This window comes from Anomaloglossus baeobatrachus, chromosome 4, assembly GCF_048569485.1.
Source record: "Anomaloglossus baeobatrachus isolate aAnoBae1 chromosome 4, aAnoBae1.hap1, whole genome shotgun sequence".
Lineage (NCBI taxonomy): Eukaryota > Metazoa > Chordata > Amphibia > Anura > Aromobatidae > Anomaloglossus > Anomaloglossus baeobatrachus.
In genome coordinates, this window is record NC_134356.1 from 455,092,364 (window position 1) to 455,110,168 (window position 17,805).

Below are 17,805 nucleotides of genomic sequence, written 5' to 3' on the forward strand. Positions count from 1 at the left end.
TCAGGCCGACCGTCCCGCCCTTACCCCTGACTGGCAGGCCCGGGGGCGGGAGTTAAGGCACTAGGCCGCATGAAGCCGGGGACTAAATTTAATACCGCGGCCGGCAAACAGGCGCGGTCGGCGCGGTAGTCGCGGTCGTCAAAAAAAAAAATACAGCAGCCGCTGCAGCGTCTGAGACCAAAGCGCTCCATGCACTGTCCCCAAGGGGACACAGTACCTTTAGATGCAGGGCCATGTCCCTGATGATACCCAGTCTCCTGTCCGTCAGATTCCCACAGGGGCTGCGGAGGGAGCCCGGTCCCAGTGAATGGACGACCGGTTAGGATCCCACTTCTCCCAGAGCCTCTAAGGGATGGGGAAGGAAAACGGCATGTAGCTCCAGCCTTTGTACCCGCAATGGGTACCTCAACCTTAACAGCACCGCCGACTCAGTGGGGTGAGAAGGGAGCATGCCGGGAGCCCTGTGGGGGCCCTCTTTTCTTCCATCCGATACAATCAGCAGCTGCTGCTAAAATGGGAGCATGAGTGAATGTGTGCCTCCTTCAACACAAAGCATAAAAACTGAGGAGCCCGTGATGCACGGGGGGGGGGGGGGTGTATAGGCAGAGGGGAGGGGTTACACTTTTTAAAGTGTAATACTTTGTGTGGCCTCCGGAGGCAGAAGCTATACACCCAATTGTCTGGGTCTCCCAATGGAGCGACAAAGAAACTCGCATTGGAATCGGTCACATGTTAGTCAATGATTCAGCTCTCATCTGCGATTTTTTTCTCAGTCCAAATCGAAGAAAAAAAAAAAAAGCAACATGCTGCTTTTTTGCGAGTTTCTCACACCATTTGTCCCAATGATTTCCTATGGAAGGGGATTAAAAGTAGGATCACACACGCGCACCAGCGTTCACATTTGCGAGTGTAGCAGTAACTTCGCTCATTAAATATTCAACAGATTAATGTGACATCACATCCCCATAGGTTAATTAAATGACATGTGTAAGAGCTTTTATCTAATTAAGATGTTGCATGAAACTAGCATCGCAAACGCGACACACTCGAGCAAAAAGCATCGCACTTGCGTTGCACTCGCACCTAACGTGAACTAAAAATCAGCCGAGTATTTTTCAGCCCAGTCGGACCGATTTTACTCGCATAGATGCGTTTCCAGCCTTAAGGCACCATTACACAGACTTTCTAGCGATCCCACCAGGCCGGGATTGCTGGAAAGTCTCTAAACAGTTGCTGGTGAGCTGTTAAACAGGCAGAGCTGGCCAACGACGCAGCAGTGTTTAGAGACTTTCCAGCGATCCTGGACCTACAGAACGACCTCTCTGGAAAGGGAGCGCTATAGTACGCCTACAGGCTAAGTCGCTAACGATGTTGTTGCAACGGTGTCAAATACACCAATACATGCTGCGCAGCGGGAAACAAAGGACCAAAAAAATGGTCCTGAAAGATTTGTAACGATCAGCGACCTCACAGCGGGGGCCAGGTCGCTGATGTGTCATACACTGCAATGTCGCTGGGGAGGTAGCCATTACGTCACAAAACCGGTGACGTTACAGCGATATCGCTAGCGATGTTCCAGTGTGTAAATGGGCCTTTACAGTAAGGCTAGGTTCGCACACTGCGTCTTTTTGGCCGCTAAAAACGCACAAAAATGCACCTGCGTCAAAAAAACGCATCAAAAAATGCATGCGTTTTTGATCTCTGCATTTTGCGGCGTTTTTCAAATGCATTGCATGGGCGGAAAACGCAGAAAAACGCAGGAAAGAACCGACATGTCCATTTTTTTTTTTTTTAACTCAAAAACGCAGGTAAAAAACAGGTGTGCGGACAGCAAAAATGAAAACTCAGACTTTGCTGGGGGAAGTAAAGTCCTGCAGTTTTGAGGCCAAAAACGCACCCTAAAGACGCACTGTGCGCACATAGCCTAATACTACAACACCAAATCAGCATTGCAGTCCCTTCAGTCACACTGCCCATTGTTATGCAGAAACTGTAGGAAAGATCAAGTGAAGGGAGCGATCTACATCTTTTGGTAGGTGATTACAGTGCATGGGTGAAGGGTTTGTTTGCTCTTAATCTTTAGGACTGTACAGTGTACCAGAGGTTGTAGCCCAATCAAAGTAATAATTCAGTTGGATAGCTGGGCAAAAGCTGACTAGGGTAACTAACAACATTAAAGGCAACTTAACTAAGGGGTCCTAGACTGGTATTTTACTCCAAATTTCAGATTAAAAATGTCTAAGACTTTGAAGGAAAGGCCAAACTTTTGCTACAATGTGGGATCCTGGCATGTAGAGCAGGATCCCTCAAACCTTCATGGCATTCCTTAAGGTCCAGTCACACTAAACAACTTACCAGCGATCCCAACAACGATAGGGATCGCTGGTAAGTTGCTAGGAGGTTGCTGGTGAGATGTCACACTGCGACGCTCCAGCGATCCCACCAACCTGACCTGGCAGGGATCGCTGGAGTGTCGCTACACGAGTTGCTGGTGAGCTCACCAGCAACCAACCCCCAGCGCCGCATGGAAGATGCTGCGCTTGGTAACTAAGGTAAATATCGGGTAACCAACCCGATATTTACCTTGGTTACCAGCGCATGCAGCTACACGTGCAGAGAGCAGCGCACACTGAGCGCTGGCTCCCTGCTCTCCTAGTTACAGCACACATCGGGTAAATTACCCGATGTGTGCTGCAGCTAAATGTGCACAGAGCAGGGAGCAGTGCACAATGCTTAGCGCTGGCTCCTTGCTCTCCTAGTTACAGCACACATCGGGTAAATTACCCGATGTGTGCTGCAGCTAAATGTGCACAGAGCAGGGAGCAGTGCACAATGCTTAGCGCTGGCTCCTTGCTCTCCTAGCTACAGCACACATCGGGTTAATTAACCCGATGTGTCCTGCAGCTACATGTGCACAGAGCAGGAGCCGGCACTGACCGTTAGAGCGGCGGAGGCTGGTAACAAAGGTAAATATTGGGTAACCAAGGACAGGGCTTCTTGGTTACCCGATGTTTACTGTGGTTACCAGCCTCCACAGAAGCTGGCTCCTGCTGCCTGCACATTTAGTTGTTGCTGTCTCGCTGTCACACACACACACAGCGATCTGTGCTGCACAGAGGGACAGCAACAACTAAAAAATGGCCCAGGACATTCAGCAACAAACGACCTCACAGCAGGGGCCAGGTTGTTGCTGGATGTCACACAGCGACATCACTAGCAACATCGCTGCTACGTCACAAAAGTTGTTAGTTAGCAGCGATGTTGCTTAGTGTGACGGGGCCTTTACCCTTCACTATAACCCACTTAACCAAGCTATTAACAGTCTCAATAAAGTATGCGTTAGTGAAGAGTGAGATCTTGATCTCAAAGCCAAGGAGGCCATGGAGATTTAATGGGATCTTGCAACCCAGACATTTGGACCAAACTTCTGCTAGGGTCAAGCTTAGTGCATTTATCCTTTGGAAAGCTTAATAAAGTTGCCTGTTATTAGCCCAGTAACCCTCTTTTGCCCTTTGGCCAACTGAATGAATGGGATCTCAAAGCCTAGACCAATACACAGTGCTTTAAGGCTGTGTGCACACGGAGTTTTTTTTCTATGTAGATTTGGCGCAGTTTATTGCCCATATCTGCATGTATAGCCTTATGCCAAAGTCAGAATTTGAGTACTTTTTTTCCCCTTGCAGTTTTGGGTGCAGAAAATAAGCAGCCAGTCAATTGTTGGTGCATTTGCCTGCGTTTTTAGCCAATTTACAAAAAAAAACAAAAACCATGCATTTTCAGTGTAGAAAAGTTCTGTACCCAATCTGCAGCATGCACACATATCCTAATATTTTAAAGAGGTTGACAAGTAGTCAAGTTACATCATTTTTTTAGGCTTCTACAGAATATTTATTAGCTGCATGAAGTGTAAAGCTCCTCACCTGACTGGGCAGCTGATGGTGTGCTGGACTGCCCAGGGATCTCAGAATCCTGAGTGCTCCACGGTCGGTCCCAACCTGTGAGGCTAAGGGATTGTAGACCAAGGCACAAATCATTTGTGTCAGGAAGGCCACGAGGAGACGGATCGTGTGATGTTGGGAAGAGCATCCTACTGGCGGCAGCTCCGTCTGGATCTGTAAAATCTGCTCAGGAACACAAGTGAAAAGCTTGTTTGTTAATATAATGGGATTGTCACCTGCAGCAGGTAGCCCCTAAACCATTGCATAGTCCACAGGCCCTCCCTTTCTGCAGGCAGACGTTAAGCACAGCCATTTAGTACACCTCATGAACTGAGCAAAAAATGTAAAGTCAGAAACTTCATAGGATCTGCAGTAGGCAGAAAAAGATAAGCAGGCTTCTATGGCACATAAATGCAGTCACATTGCTTGGCCCTGCCTTATTCCCTCTTCAGGACCCCTCCCACACTGCTCTGGATAGACGCCAAGCCTGAATCAGCAGCAGCAATGCAAGGCTTCATCATTGTGCTAGCATAATCTGTTTGCCTGGAACAGAAGAGCTTGCTCTATGAGTTGCTGTTTACCAGGAAGCCAATGGATTAGCTTCTGAAGAGTCAATTATACCATGCATACTATACATTATCAGCCAATGCAGATACGCCATAAGTTAAAGAATTACTGCAGTGTATGAATGGAAAATGTGTACTAACTGATTCAGAGCATTGCCAAGAAAGCAACTAATTATAGCTCACCTTACTCATGACTCAATATGGTGAGCTTTATTAGCCAACATCCCTTGAAGTACCCTATGCCATATGTACAGACCACCATCTACAGTATAAGCCTTTCTATAGTGGAGGTGCAGTGTATTACACATGTCAATACTTAATATTGGAAAATTTGTACAAAGTAAAGTATACTGTAACACGAGCTTCAAAGCTCAGGCCAAAGATGTGTTAGGCTAAGTTCACACATCCTGTGTTTTCAATCCGTCAGGTCCGTCAGCAACGGATCAGTCATTTTCAAAATGTCAACTGATGCAACTGATGTGTTTTTCACAGGATTCCTTTCACAGGAATCCTGTGAAAAAACGGATCAGTTGCGTCCGTTACATCCGCTGTGCGTCCGTTTTTTGACGGATCAGTCATGATCCGTCTGTGTTTGGGACAGCCCAGTGGGCGTGCCAAGCATGCTGGGCATGCTCAGTAGAGCATGACGGAATCCTGCGCTGGATTCCGTTGTAAGACGGATTACGACGGAATCCAGCACCATAGACATGCATTACAAGCTTGACGGATGGCGACGGATTCCTGCGCGGCGTGTTAATTTTGACGGCCCGAAAAACGTTACATTCTGCGTTGCTCCCCGCTCGCCGGTCAGTCAAAAACGACGGACCGCGACGCAGCGGATGCAACGCAGGGTATTCAGTCGCAATCCGTCACTAATAGAAGTCTATGGGGAAATACAGGATTCCTGCAAAATATTTTGCAGGATTCCGTAATTCCTCAAGGCTACGGATTGTGACTGATGCAAAACACAGGATGTGTGAACTTAGCCTTAAACATTTAGGCATTTTGCTTTTTTTCGAATGTGTGCTGCCTTTTGGTCAGCAGTTATGTTCTGTTACATGTTATATTCATGTAATGTTATATTGTATCATGTAATGTTATATATGACATGTTATATTGTTATGTACATGTTATATTCAAGCTTAAAACTGAAAGGCTAGGAATTCTTTACTGTACAGGGACCAGAGTGGCCTTTTAACTGTTTGACAGTAGCAAACATTTCAAGGACTCCTCACTGCAGTGAGTGGTAGAGTGTTGTATACAGGGTGTGTGAACTTTCAGGGTTAGTCATAGCATGCTGAATTATTAATGACATTAAAATATTTATTTTTAATTTGAGTAGTGGCAAGCAGGGCTTATGGTGATAAACGAACCCAAACATTTACCTGTATTCTGTCTTATACTAGGAGCTTAAAGGGAACCTGTCAGCAGAAATTTTGCACTAAACAAAAGATTCCCCTTCTGCAGCTCCTGGGCTGCATTCTAGCAAGCTTTTTATTGTTATTGTGCCCCTAGACCAAAATAAATAAAATACTTTAACAAGATTTGCATAGGAAAAAGGTACCACTTTATAATTGTACACAGCGGCGAGCTGTCTGGTGTCAGTTATCCTGCCTCCTGCTGCTTTACGCCGTCCATCGCTCAATTTCATACCTCAGGAGGCCGCCCAGTGCGCCCGAGGTCTCGCGCATGTGCTGTACCACTCTAGCAGGACTGCACTGCACAGTGAAGTGTTGCGCAGGCGTGAGATTATGGGCAGCGCTGTGATTTTCATCAGCAAGTACCCGCCCATAATCTCGTGCCCGCACTTTCCCCTCTGCCTCCACCGTTCTGCGCAAGCGCTGGCCAGATGAATCCACGTCACCTCTTACCAAGATGGGAAAGGTGACGTGGGGTTCTGGCCAGCGCTTGCGCAGAACGGTGGAGGCAGAGGGGAAGCGCGGGCACGGGATTATGGGCGGGTACTTGCTGATGAAAATCACAGCGCTGCCCATAATCTCACGCCTGCGCAACGCACCACCAGCGGTCACTGCACAGTCCCGCTAGAGTGGCACGGCGCATGCGAGACCTCGAGCGCACTGGGTGGTGTCCTGATTTATGAAATTGAGCGATTGGGATTGCATAAAGCAGGAGGCAGAATAACGGACACCAGACAGCCCGCCCCTGTGTACGATTAACAAGATTTGCATAGGAAAAAAAAGGTACCACTTTATAAAGTATTTATTTTGGTCTAAAAAGGGGGCACAATAGGAACCTTGCTAGAATGCAGCCCAGGAGCGGCAGAATGGGAATCTTTTAGGTTTAGTGCAAAGTTTCTGCTGATAGGTTCCCTTTAATTAAAAAGTAAAGTGAACAATGAGTCAGTGAGAAGTCACTCAGAACCTTAGCTTACTACCTCAAGAGTGCTTGAGTATACAAATAAAATTGTATGATCCCATTTGAGATCTGATAAAGCTGGATGAGGAGCATTGCTGTTAGCTCCCACAAACTGCAAGATCACTAGATCAGCATGTGTGTTATGAAGTGTCACCCACATTGGGATCTTTGAATCCTGCAGTCAAACAGTGGCATCCAGGGAGTTAGAGGAAGGGGATCCCTTTAACTTTACTGTCTATACCAGTGATGGCGAACCTATGGCACACGTGCCACACTGGGCACGCAGAGCCCTTTCTGTTAGCATTGCGTGCTGTCGCCACACTGAGCCACTTTGAACTGTCGGTGTGATCGCGCCGGTAGTTCAAAGTTGTGTTGAGCAGAGGAGACATTTCTCCTCCCTCTGGCACTCCTCTCCTAGGCCGCAGGCCTGTTGCCTAGGAGACGGAGGAGCGTCAGAAAGCACTGGCGTCTTGTGGCCACGCGGGAACTGAACTGACTGAGGACCCAGCGGCGCGAGTGCTGGAAGGGGAGTTTTTTCTTCATTAAGCTGTATGCAGCTGTGTCAAGGTGTTTGGGGACAGTGCAAGCACAGGGCAAACATGGCTGCAAGGATGGGGGAAACGTGCAAAGATGGAGGAAACATGGCTGCAAGGATGGGGTACATTTACCAGGATGGGGAGGGGAAACCTGAAAGGATGGGGGTACATGAACATGCCAAGAGGAAAAATGCCAGGATGGGGAACATTTAGCAGGAAAGGGGACACAACTGCACAATGAAAGGGGAGGGAAGCAACTACATCTTTATGGGATTTCAAGATGTTCAGACTTTGAAATGTAGATGTGGATTACAGGGTGAAATCTGATTGCATTCCATGCTAAAATCTGTCTAATATGCTGCATTTTTTTTCCAGAAAGATCAAACTGCTGTGTCTGGAAAGGGCAGTAGCTCAGCTTCAGTGTGTGGTAAGCATGCATGAGCGTGATGCCCCCTGCTGAAAAGAAAAGACTGCAAAAGGTAAGGTTACAATTTACATAATAGGATTGGTTGGAACTTTGAAAAAAAAGAAAAAAAAAAAAAAGTGTTTAGAACCCGGCAGGGAGTGCCCCTTGTCCCTGGCTCTTTTTGCTTTGGCCATCGAAGCCCTGGCGATCAAGATTAGATTAGACAGATTCAGGGCATACGCATAGCAGATTGGGTAGATACCATAGGACTGTATGCAGATGACATGATCATATTCATGGAGGATGTGGAGCGGTCTGTCTCGAGTGGTTGACGTTTGACGAATTCAGTAAATTCAGGACTTTACATAAATTGGGACAAATCTCATTTGATGCCCCTGTCCCTCAGCCCGATGTCCGGCTTGGAGGCATTGTCCCCGTTGCCGCTGGTTTCTAGTTTTAAGTATTTGGGGATCAATATAAATAGAGATAGCCGACAGGACCTACAGTCTAACATTTACCCTCTATTGACAGTAGCCAAAACCAAGTTCTCGCTATGGAGTAAGCTGCCCCTATCGGTCCCGGGACGTGTCAATTTGGTGAAAATTATTTTACTTCCCAAACTCAAACCATTTCCTCCAGCATAGTTGGCTCTGCCAGATTTCTACTTATATTACCTGTCGGGTCAGCTGAGGTCGCTGTCCTCGTGGATGCCAGGATCAGACCTTCCGAACTCAGTCATCTTGCACACGCTGCCGCAACAAGGTGCTTACTTGGGTTTCTGGAACTTGCCTGTCTAGGATGGTCCCACTACTCAGGTTGGCATGACAGGTTTGGAGACAAGCTAAAAAAGGGTGGTGCTTTTCTCGAGATGCCCTTATGGCAGAATACGCATTTCCCTACGCTACTAGAACACCCATCCTCTGTCTTCTGGAGTTCCCATGGCGCCCTCACTGAGTAACAGTTATGAACAAAATGTCCTGTTGTCCTTTGATCAAATCCACTCTCGATTTAACGTGGCTAGATGTCACTTTATATATCTGCAGCTTAGATCAGCAATCCAACATATATGCAGAATGGGACGGGAGCTACCCTTATATCCTCTTCCCTAATTGGAATTCTGCGGTCCCAGGGCCCTAAAGGACGGATCTAATCTTTGTACACCCATTTACTGTCTGTAGGAAATGAGTCCCAGCCACTGACTGTTAGGAGGAGATGGGAGCTGTTAGTCCCGAACTTACAAGAGGACAGGGAGGAGAGTCTTGAATTCCAGACTAAGGTATCACCCTCAGTTAATAACAGAATGACCCAAATATATATCATACATCAAGCGTATTTAACCCCCTTTAAGGTTGTTCAAAATGCAACACCAGGCAACCCCTGGCTGCTCGCGGTGCTATGTGGGGGATGCCGACTTCCTTCACATGATATGGGGCTGTCTTGTGGCTGCCACCTTTTGGAAGGGGGTTGTCTCAGTCTTGTCCTCCCTGGCTCTTTCCTATACCCCTTGAACCACTGGTTTTTCTTTGGGGTTCTGGATGAAGGGACAGTCACACTATCACAAAATATTTCTGCGGGAATCCCTTTTTATGGCCCAGAAATTTATAGCCATGCGGTGGATGGGTGGTTCTCCTCCTACAGTGCTAGCATGGATAGAACTGGTGAACAAAATGCTCCCGTATGAGTGGACTGTATATCAAAACAGAGGGTGTCCAGAGAAATTGAACCGGATATGGGAAATGTGGAACTCCTGCCCTTTGACCTTAATTGATTGAGTATAAGATATTCACATGTCTACCAATACAGACTACAAAACGGATTGTAGAGGAAGACAGTTTCCAACTTCTAGGATGGTGTTATCGGCAGAGCTAGTCAGTCATTTACTGGTTCTTTGTTTGCATTTGAGTGTATGGTGAATACTACAATGTAATCAGCTCATTGACCGTGAGGGTGGTGTCACACAGACGACGTCGCTGCTACGTCACCATTTTGTGACGTTGCAGCGACGTCCCGTCGCTGTGTGTGACATCCAGCAACGACCTGGCCCCTGCTGTGAGGTCTCTGGTCGTTGCTGAATGTCCAGCTTTATTTTTTGGTCGGCGCTCTCCTGCTGTGACGCACACATTGCTGTGTGTGACAGCAAGAGACCGACGAAATGAAGTGAGCAGGGAGCTGGCGTCTGGCAGCTGCAGTAAGCTGTAACCAGGGTAAACATCGGGTAACCAAGGGAAGACCTTTCCCTGGTTACCTGATATTTACCTTAAGTTACCAGCATCCGCCACTCTCGCTGCCAGTGCGCGGCTCACTGCTCTCTGCACATGTAGCTGCAGCTACATATCAGTTAATTAACCCAATGTGTACTGTAGCTAGGAGTGCAGGGAGCTAGCGTTAAGCAGTGTGCGCGGCTCCCTGTTCTCTGTAGCACAGCGACGCGTGTCGTTATGATCGCTGCTGCGTCTGCTGTGTTTGACAGCTAAGCAGCGACTTACAAGGTCGCTGTTACCTCACATAAAATGATGATGTAACAGCGACGTCGTTGTCGCTATGTGTGAACCCAGCTTAAGACACTATAGCAGTTTTAAAATGAACATTTAGCAATACAGCGACATGTCTATGTTGAGCCTTCTTGAGTGGCTCATAGCAAATCTGTATGTACATATCTAATGTGTCTTTTGCTCTGTATTTGAGAATTTTTTTACTGTTTAACAAACAAATTTAAAAAAACAATAAAAATGTGTTTAGGGCTACAGTTTGGGCACTCGGCCTGTGAAAGGGTCGCCATGACTGGTCTATACAGTGATTTTGGGGTGCCAATGAGTTGTCCCACTAGAAAATGACTCCAACCTTCATACTCTAATATGTTATGCTTGTTGTCAGAAAGCCAATGTTGCATATCTATTTATATAGATCATAAACGCATGAAGAGCAATTGTACCATGCTCCACAATAGGTAGCAAGTTACTTTTCAGTGGAAGTTATTAAAAAGACTGTATGAACATGTGGGATTATTTAGTGATTTCTGCATGGAGCAGGGGGTTGGACTAGATGACCTTGGGAGGTTCCTTCCAATACCATTTCATGCTTCTATATGGGCGATCAGCCTCAATTCGGCAGGCTTCACATCAGCGGTATTTTGCCGCAATGCCAGATCCGGCACAAATGCGTTTCACTTCATTTCCTATGGACTTGCGGCAAGATCTCACATCCTCTTAAGGGGGAAATATATGAGCACTTTATTCAGTTCTGTCCCCTCAATTTGCATATTGAGCCAAAGCAAATGCTGCCCAAACCATAACTGCAGAACTATGTTCACACTGAATACGCAGCAGTCAGTGCCATGCTCATGGGTATAGGCAGTCAACCCTTTCCAAATTGATTCTCAGTGGCCACCCACAGGCAGCAAGCAGTTTATAGAATAGGAGACCAAGTACGCTTTTTACCTTCATTGTCAGCCCTATTCTCTGTGATGCACTGAACACAGGAGTATGCATCCGTTTCTGAAACCACACTACACTTCTATGAAGGAGTTAGCAGCATGCACTAATAGTAATTGGGCAGCACTTGTTCTGGCCAAGTGGGTTCTGCAAGTCCAGGAACTTCTCAGAATGCAAATTTAGGGGGAACATAACCATGCCCCAAGCTCCTGGCCATGCCAAGGTTCCTTCATTTGCATATGAAGAACTGCTGTAAACAAAATTTTAAACAATGAAGTGTATACTGCTTATATGATCTATATAGGGACCAAGTCCCCTATATCTATTTTAGTAGTGACAGCCTGCCTTTAAAAGGGAATCTCAACTTTTTTGCAACCTCATCTGAGACTACTGTAGTATGATGTAGGCAAAGATGCTGAATCAACGATCACTTAGGTTTTAGCAAAGTAGGGCTAGGTTCACACTGCGTTTTTGACGCTGCGTTTGTGCGTTTTTTTGTGGCAAAAACCGCACAATAACGCACCCGCGTCAAAAAACGCACGCATTTTGCCGCGTTTTTGCTCACTGCGTCTGAGTTTATCAGTGAAGAAAAAAAAAAGGTTGATATAATTTCCTTCTTCAATGTGTTCTTCATTCTCCACTGGTGTATGCAGAAGAGCAGACAGCTGCAGAACTACAAGGCTCAGCATGCTCCATCCAGGACTGTATGCTGGAGGGAGAGTCAGGGGGAGCAGACCCACAAGGCTCAGCATGCTCCATCCAATGGTGTATGCAGGAGAGCAGACAGCAGCTGTCGAACTACAAGGCTCAGCATCCTCCTTCCAGGACTATGCAGGATCTTTGCCCCCCAACCAAAAAAATGACGTGGGCTTTGCCATATTTTTGTATGCTAGCCGGGTACAGCAGGCAGGTACGGGCTGCCCCCAACCCCCAGCTGCCTATTTGTACCCGGCTGGGAACCAAAAATATAGGGAAGCTTTTTTTGTCACACACACACACACACACACACACACACACACACACACACACACACACACACACACACACGTTGAGCTTCGCCCAATTTTTGAGTCCAGCCGGGTACAACTAGGCAGCTGGGGATTGGAATCTACAGTGCAGGGTGCCCATGCTTTCTGGGCACCCCCGCTGTGAATTGCAGTCCCGCAGCCAGCACAGAAAATGGCACTTTCATAGAAGCGCCATCTTCTGGTGCTGTATCCAACTCTTCCAGCTGCCCTGATGCCAGGTGGCTCGCTGGGTAATAATGGGGCTAGGGCTAGCTGTATAGCTGGCCCTAAGCCCGAAATTCATGGTGTCACGCCAATATTAGACATGGCCACCATGAATTTCTAGTAAAGATAAAAAAAAACCACACCACAGAAAAATATTTTTATTAGAAATAAAAAACACAATTAGTGACTCCATCTTTATTGAAATAAAGAACCCCCCTCCACAGTAATCCTGGGTCAAGGGTCCCGCGCCGTCCAATCCAGATCCAATATCTGATCGGTTTGCTGGAAGGCAAAGCGATCAGATGATGTGTCAGGATCTAGGGGCTGAAGCACATCACACATCAGCTGATTGTATAAAAGCCGTTTATACAATCAGCAGATGCATCGGTGCAAAAAAAAAAAAAAAAAAAAAAAAAAAAAAAATTGTGCTGATTACCGGCAGCTCCTGGAGCGATGGGGCGGGAGTCTGATCCTGTCAGATCGCTGCAGCAGCTGCTGGTAATCAGGGATGAAGTCTCCTGACGCATCCGCTGATAGCTTAAACCGGCCGGGCGCCCGCGTCACCGCGATACTTACGATCACCTGATGCGTCAGGTGATCCATCGCCAGGTCCTGCATCCTGCAGGCATACGTACCCGGGGAGACTGCACACACCCAGAGCGGCAGTACCGGGAAGAGATGGGAGCGGGCAAGGCACTGGGAGTCTGCAGACAGGTGAGTATAACTTTTTCTTCTTCTACTGTTCACTTTTGTTTTCGCAGCTGCTTCCACCTCCCGCCCAGACATGGCACCGCACGACAGCATACATGCACAGGACTGGAGGTGGACGCGGCGGTGACGGTACCGGGAGGATTCACGCTTCTGTGTTTAATGACAGAAGGAATCCTCTTCCTGTACATGTCACTTTACTACCCACCTCCTGCGTTTATAGCTGTGTTTTTGGTCTTAGAAACACACCAAAACGCAGACATTTGTGTTTCTCATTGCGTCTGTCAACATCCCATTGCACTGAATGGATGAAAAGCGCAGTGAAAAACGCGGGAATAATTTACATGCTGCGTTTTTGTGGCACCACAAAAACGCAGCTGAAAAAAAAAAAAACGCTGTGTGCAGACAGCAAAATAGAAAACTCAGACTTTGCTGGGGAAGCAAAGTCATGCAGTTTTCTGAGCAAAAATGCACCCGAAAACTGTGCAAAAACGCACTGTGTGAACTTACCCTAGCAGTTTAAAAAGCTGCCTGCCCACACCAGTCTCAGTGTACATTTCTAGACAGAAGCTGCTAATCACAGAAGGGGGTGGAGTCAGACAACTTTAGGAGCTCAGTCCAACTGATACCCTTAATGCTACTGAAGCTAACATTGCAGGTTAAGTTCACACTGCGTTTTTGGCCTCAAAACTGCTTTCATTTTTGCTGTCCGCACACAACTTTAAGCTGCGTTTGCGCTTTAAAACTCACCAAATCGCGGCAAAAACGCATAGTCAAAAAAAAAAAAAAGCAGCGTGTGCACATAGCCTAACAAACTATTTGGAATTAGATGAGTGTTGAAGTCTAGGTTAATCCTTACAGTATGCAGTCTTCAGATTACATAGCAAAACCATGCAGACCGATTCCCTTTAAGTTTTCCACCTAACCAAAAGGATACATTTATAACCTACTGATCACTAGGAGTCAAAATGCTGGGAACCCTAGTGATCTTAAAGGAGTTGTCCGACAAACTCAAATATTTTTGGTAAGCTTATATGTGCTGTATTGTCATAAAACACCCCTACATTGTTATTTTTTGTTTTCTAACTTTTGTTCCTCTTTAATTCACCCTTTATTCTCTGCAGCTCTTTGTTTACATTCAGCTCTAGCAAACATGACAACTTCCTGTGCAAAACCTCAGTCACAGCTGGCACCGCCCGGCCTCACTGTCCAGCCCCTCCCCAGTGTCCAGCCTCACCCCCTGCACACCCATTCCCTGTCAGTATTCTACCCCAGCACCTGACCTGTTATCACTACAGCATTGCAAACAGCAGCACCACATCGGTCTCTGCACCGCACACCGGGCTCTGCACCCCACATTTTGCAGTATTTTCTGAAACCCGTAGCGTTCTTAATTTTCATGATCTATGGCTCAGTGATTGCTTATTTTGTGCATCGAGCTGACATTTTAAACTATACCATTTTTGCGCAGATGCCATGTTTTGATTGCCTGTTATTGCATTTTGCGGCAACCAAAACATTTGCTGCTACGCAGTTTACCAATGAGATTGATTTTATACTTTGATAAATCATGCATCTCTGAACGCAGCGATACCATGTGTATATTTTTTACCTGTTAAAAATTGTCGATGTGGCAAAAGGGAATTTTGTTTACTTACCGTAAATTCCTTTTCTTCTAGCTCCAATTGGGAGACCCAGACAATTGGGTTGTATAGCTATGCCTCCGGAGGCCACACAAAGCATTACACTAAAAGTGTAACGCCCCTCCCCTTCTGCCTATACACCCCCCGTGCTCACGGGCTCCTCAGTTTTGGTGCAAAAGCAAGAAGGAGGAAAAAAAATTATAATTGGTTTAAAGTAAATTCAATCCGAAGGAATATCGGAGAACTGAAACCATTCAACATGAACAACATGTGTACACAAAAAACAGGGGCGGGTGCTGGGTCTCCCAATTGGAGCTAGAAGAAAAGGAATTTACGGTAAGTAAACAAAATTCCCTTCTTTGTCGCTCCATTGGGAGACCCAGACAATTGGGACGTCCAAAAGCAGTCCCTGGGTGGGTAAATAATACCTCATAATAGAGCCGTAACCGGCTCCGTCCTACAGGTGGGCAACCGCCGCCTGAAGGACTCGCCTACCTAGGCTGGCATCTGCCGAAGCATAGGTATGCACCTGATAGTGTTTCGTGAAAGTGTGCAGGCTCGACCAGGTAGCCGCCTGACACACCTGCTGAGCCGTAGCCTGGTGCCGCAAAGCCCAGGACGCTCCCACGGCCCTGGTAGAATGGGCCTTCAGCCCTGAGGGAACCGGAAGCCCCGAGGAACGATAAGCCTCGAGAATTGGTTCCTTGATCCACCGAGCCAGGGTTGATTTGGAAGCCTGTGTCCCTTTACGCGGGCCAGCGACAAGGACAAAGAGTGCATCCGAGCGGCGCAGGGGCGCCGTACGAGAAATGTAGAATCTGAGTGCTCTCACCAGATCTAACAAGTGCAAATCCTTTTCACATTGGTGAACTGGATGAGGATAAAAAGAAGGTAAGGAAATATCCTGATTGAGATGAAAGGGGGATACCACCTTAGGGAGAAATTCCGGAACCGGACGCAGAACCACCTTGTCCTGGTGAAACACCAGGAAGGGGGCTTTGCATGACAGCGCTGCTAGCTCAGACACTCTCCGAAGTGATGTGACTGCTACTAGGAAGACCACCTTCTGTGAAAGGCGCGAGAGAGAGATATCCCTCATTGGCTCGAACGGTGGTTTCTGAAGAACCATCAGCACCCTGTTCAGATCCCAGGGTTCTAACGGACGCCTGTAAGGAGGTACGATGTGACAAACCCCCTGCAGGAACGTGCGTACCTGTGGAAGTCTGGCTAGGCGCTTCTGAAAAAAGACAGAGCGCAGAGACTTGTCCCTTAAGGGAGCCTAGTGACAAACCCTTCTCTAATCCGGATTGAAGAAAGGACAGAAAAGTGGGCAAGGTAAACGGCCAGGGAGAAACGCCCTGAGCAGAGCACCACGACAGGAATATTTTCCACGTCCTGTGGTAGATCTTGGCGGACGTTGGTTTCCTAGCCTGTCTCATGGTGGCAATGACCTCTTGAGATAACCCTGAAGACGCTAGGATCCAGGACTCAATGGCCACACAGTCCGGTTGAGGGCCGCAGAATTCAGATGGAAAAACGGCCCTTGAGACAGCAAGTCTGGTCGGTCTGGGAGTGCCCACGGTTGGCCGACCGTGAGATGCCACAGATCCGGGTACCACGACCTCCTCGGCCAGTCTGGGGCGACGAGGATGGCGCGACGGCAGTCGGCCCTGATCTTGCGTAACACTCTGGGCAACAGTGCCAGAGGAGGAAACACATAAGGGAGTTGAAACTGCGACCAATCCTGAACTAAGGCGTCTGCTGCCAGAGCTCTGTGATCTTGAGACCGTGCCATGAACGTCGGGACCTTGTTGTTGTGCCGTGACGCCATTAGGTCGACGTCCGGCATGCCCCAGCGGCAACAGATCTCCTGAAACACGTCCGGGTGAAGGGACCATTCCCCTGCGTCCATGCCCTGGCGACTGAGAATCTGCTTCCCAGTTTTCTATGCCCGGGATGTGAACTGCGGATATGGTGGAGGCTGTGGCTTCCACCCATAGCAGAATCCGCCGGACCTCCTGGAAGGCTTGCCGACTGCGTGTCCCGCCTTGGTGGTTTATGTATGCCACCGCTGAGGAGTTGTCCGACTGAATTCGGATCTGTTTGCCTTCCAGCCACGGCTGGAATGCTTTTAGGGCAAGATACACTGCCCTTATCTCTAGGACATTGATCTGAAGGGAGGACTCTGTCGGAGTCCAAGTCCCCTGAGCCCTGTGGTGGAGAAAGACCGCTCCCCACCCTGACAGGCTCGCGTCCGTCGTGACCACAGCCCAGGATTGGGGCAGGAAGGATTTCCCCTGCGACAGAAGTGGGAAGAAGCCACCACTGAAGGGAAGCTTTGGCTGCCCGAGAAAGGGAGACGTTCCTGTCGAGGGACGTCGACTTCCTGTCCCATTTGCGGAGAATGTCCCATTGAAGTGGGCGCAGATGAAACTGCGCAAAAGGAACTGCCTCCATTGCTGCCACCATCTTCCCTAGGAAGTGCATGAGGCGCCTCAGGGGGTGTGACTGACCATGAAGGAGAGATTGCACCCCTGTCTGTAGTGAACGCTGTTTGTTCAGCGGAAGCTTCACTATCGCTGAGAGAGTATGAAACTCCATGCCAAGATATGTCAGCGATTGGGCCGGTGTCAGATTTGACTTTGGAAAATTGATGATCCACCCGAAACTCTGGAGAGTTTCCAGAGCAATGTTCAGGCTGTGTTGGCATGCCCCTTGAGAGGGTGCCTTGACCAGTAGATCGTCTAAGTAAGGGATCACCGAGTGTCCCTGAGAGAGTGTAGGATTGCCACCACTGTTGCCATGACCTTGGTGAAGACCTGTGGGGCTGTTGCCAGGCCAAAAGGTAGTGCCACGAACTGAAGGTGTTCGTCCCCTATGACGAAGCGCAGGAAGCGCTGATGCTCTGGTGCAATCGGTACGTGGAGATAAGCATCTTTGATGTCTATTGATGCCAGGAAATCTCCTTA

General features: G+C 47.9%; 1 protein-coding gene across 4 annotated transcripts in view; it reads right to left on the reverse strand.

The window, feature by feature from the left end:
• CPEB1 (cytoplasmic polyadenylation element binding protein 1) overlaps window positions 1-17,805 on the reverse strand; it is a 110,178-nt gene that overhangs the window by 36,539 nt on the left and 55,834 nt on the right. For all 4 annotated transcript variants that reach the window (XM_075345647.1, XM_075345645.1, XM_075345644.1 and 1 more), the window contains exon 3: window positions 3,921-4,121. In XM_075345647.1, the coding sequence (XP_075201762.1) occupies window positions 3,921-4,121 (201 nt within the window). The remainder of the gene's footprint in view (window positions 1-3,920; window positions 4,122-17,805) is intronic.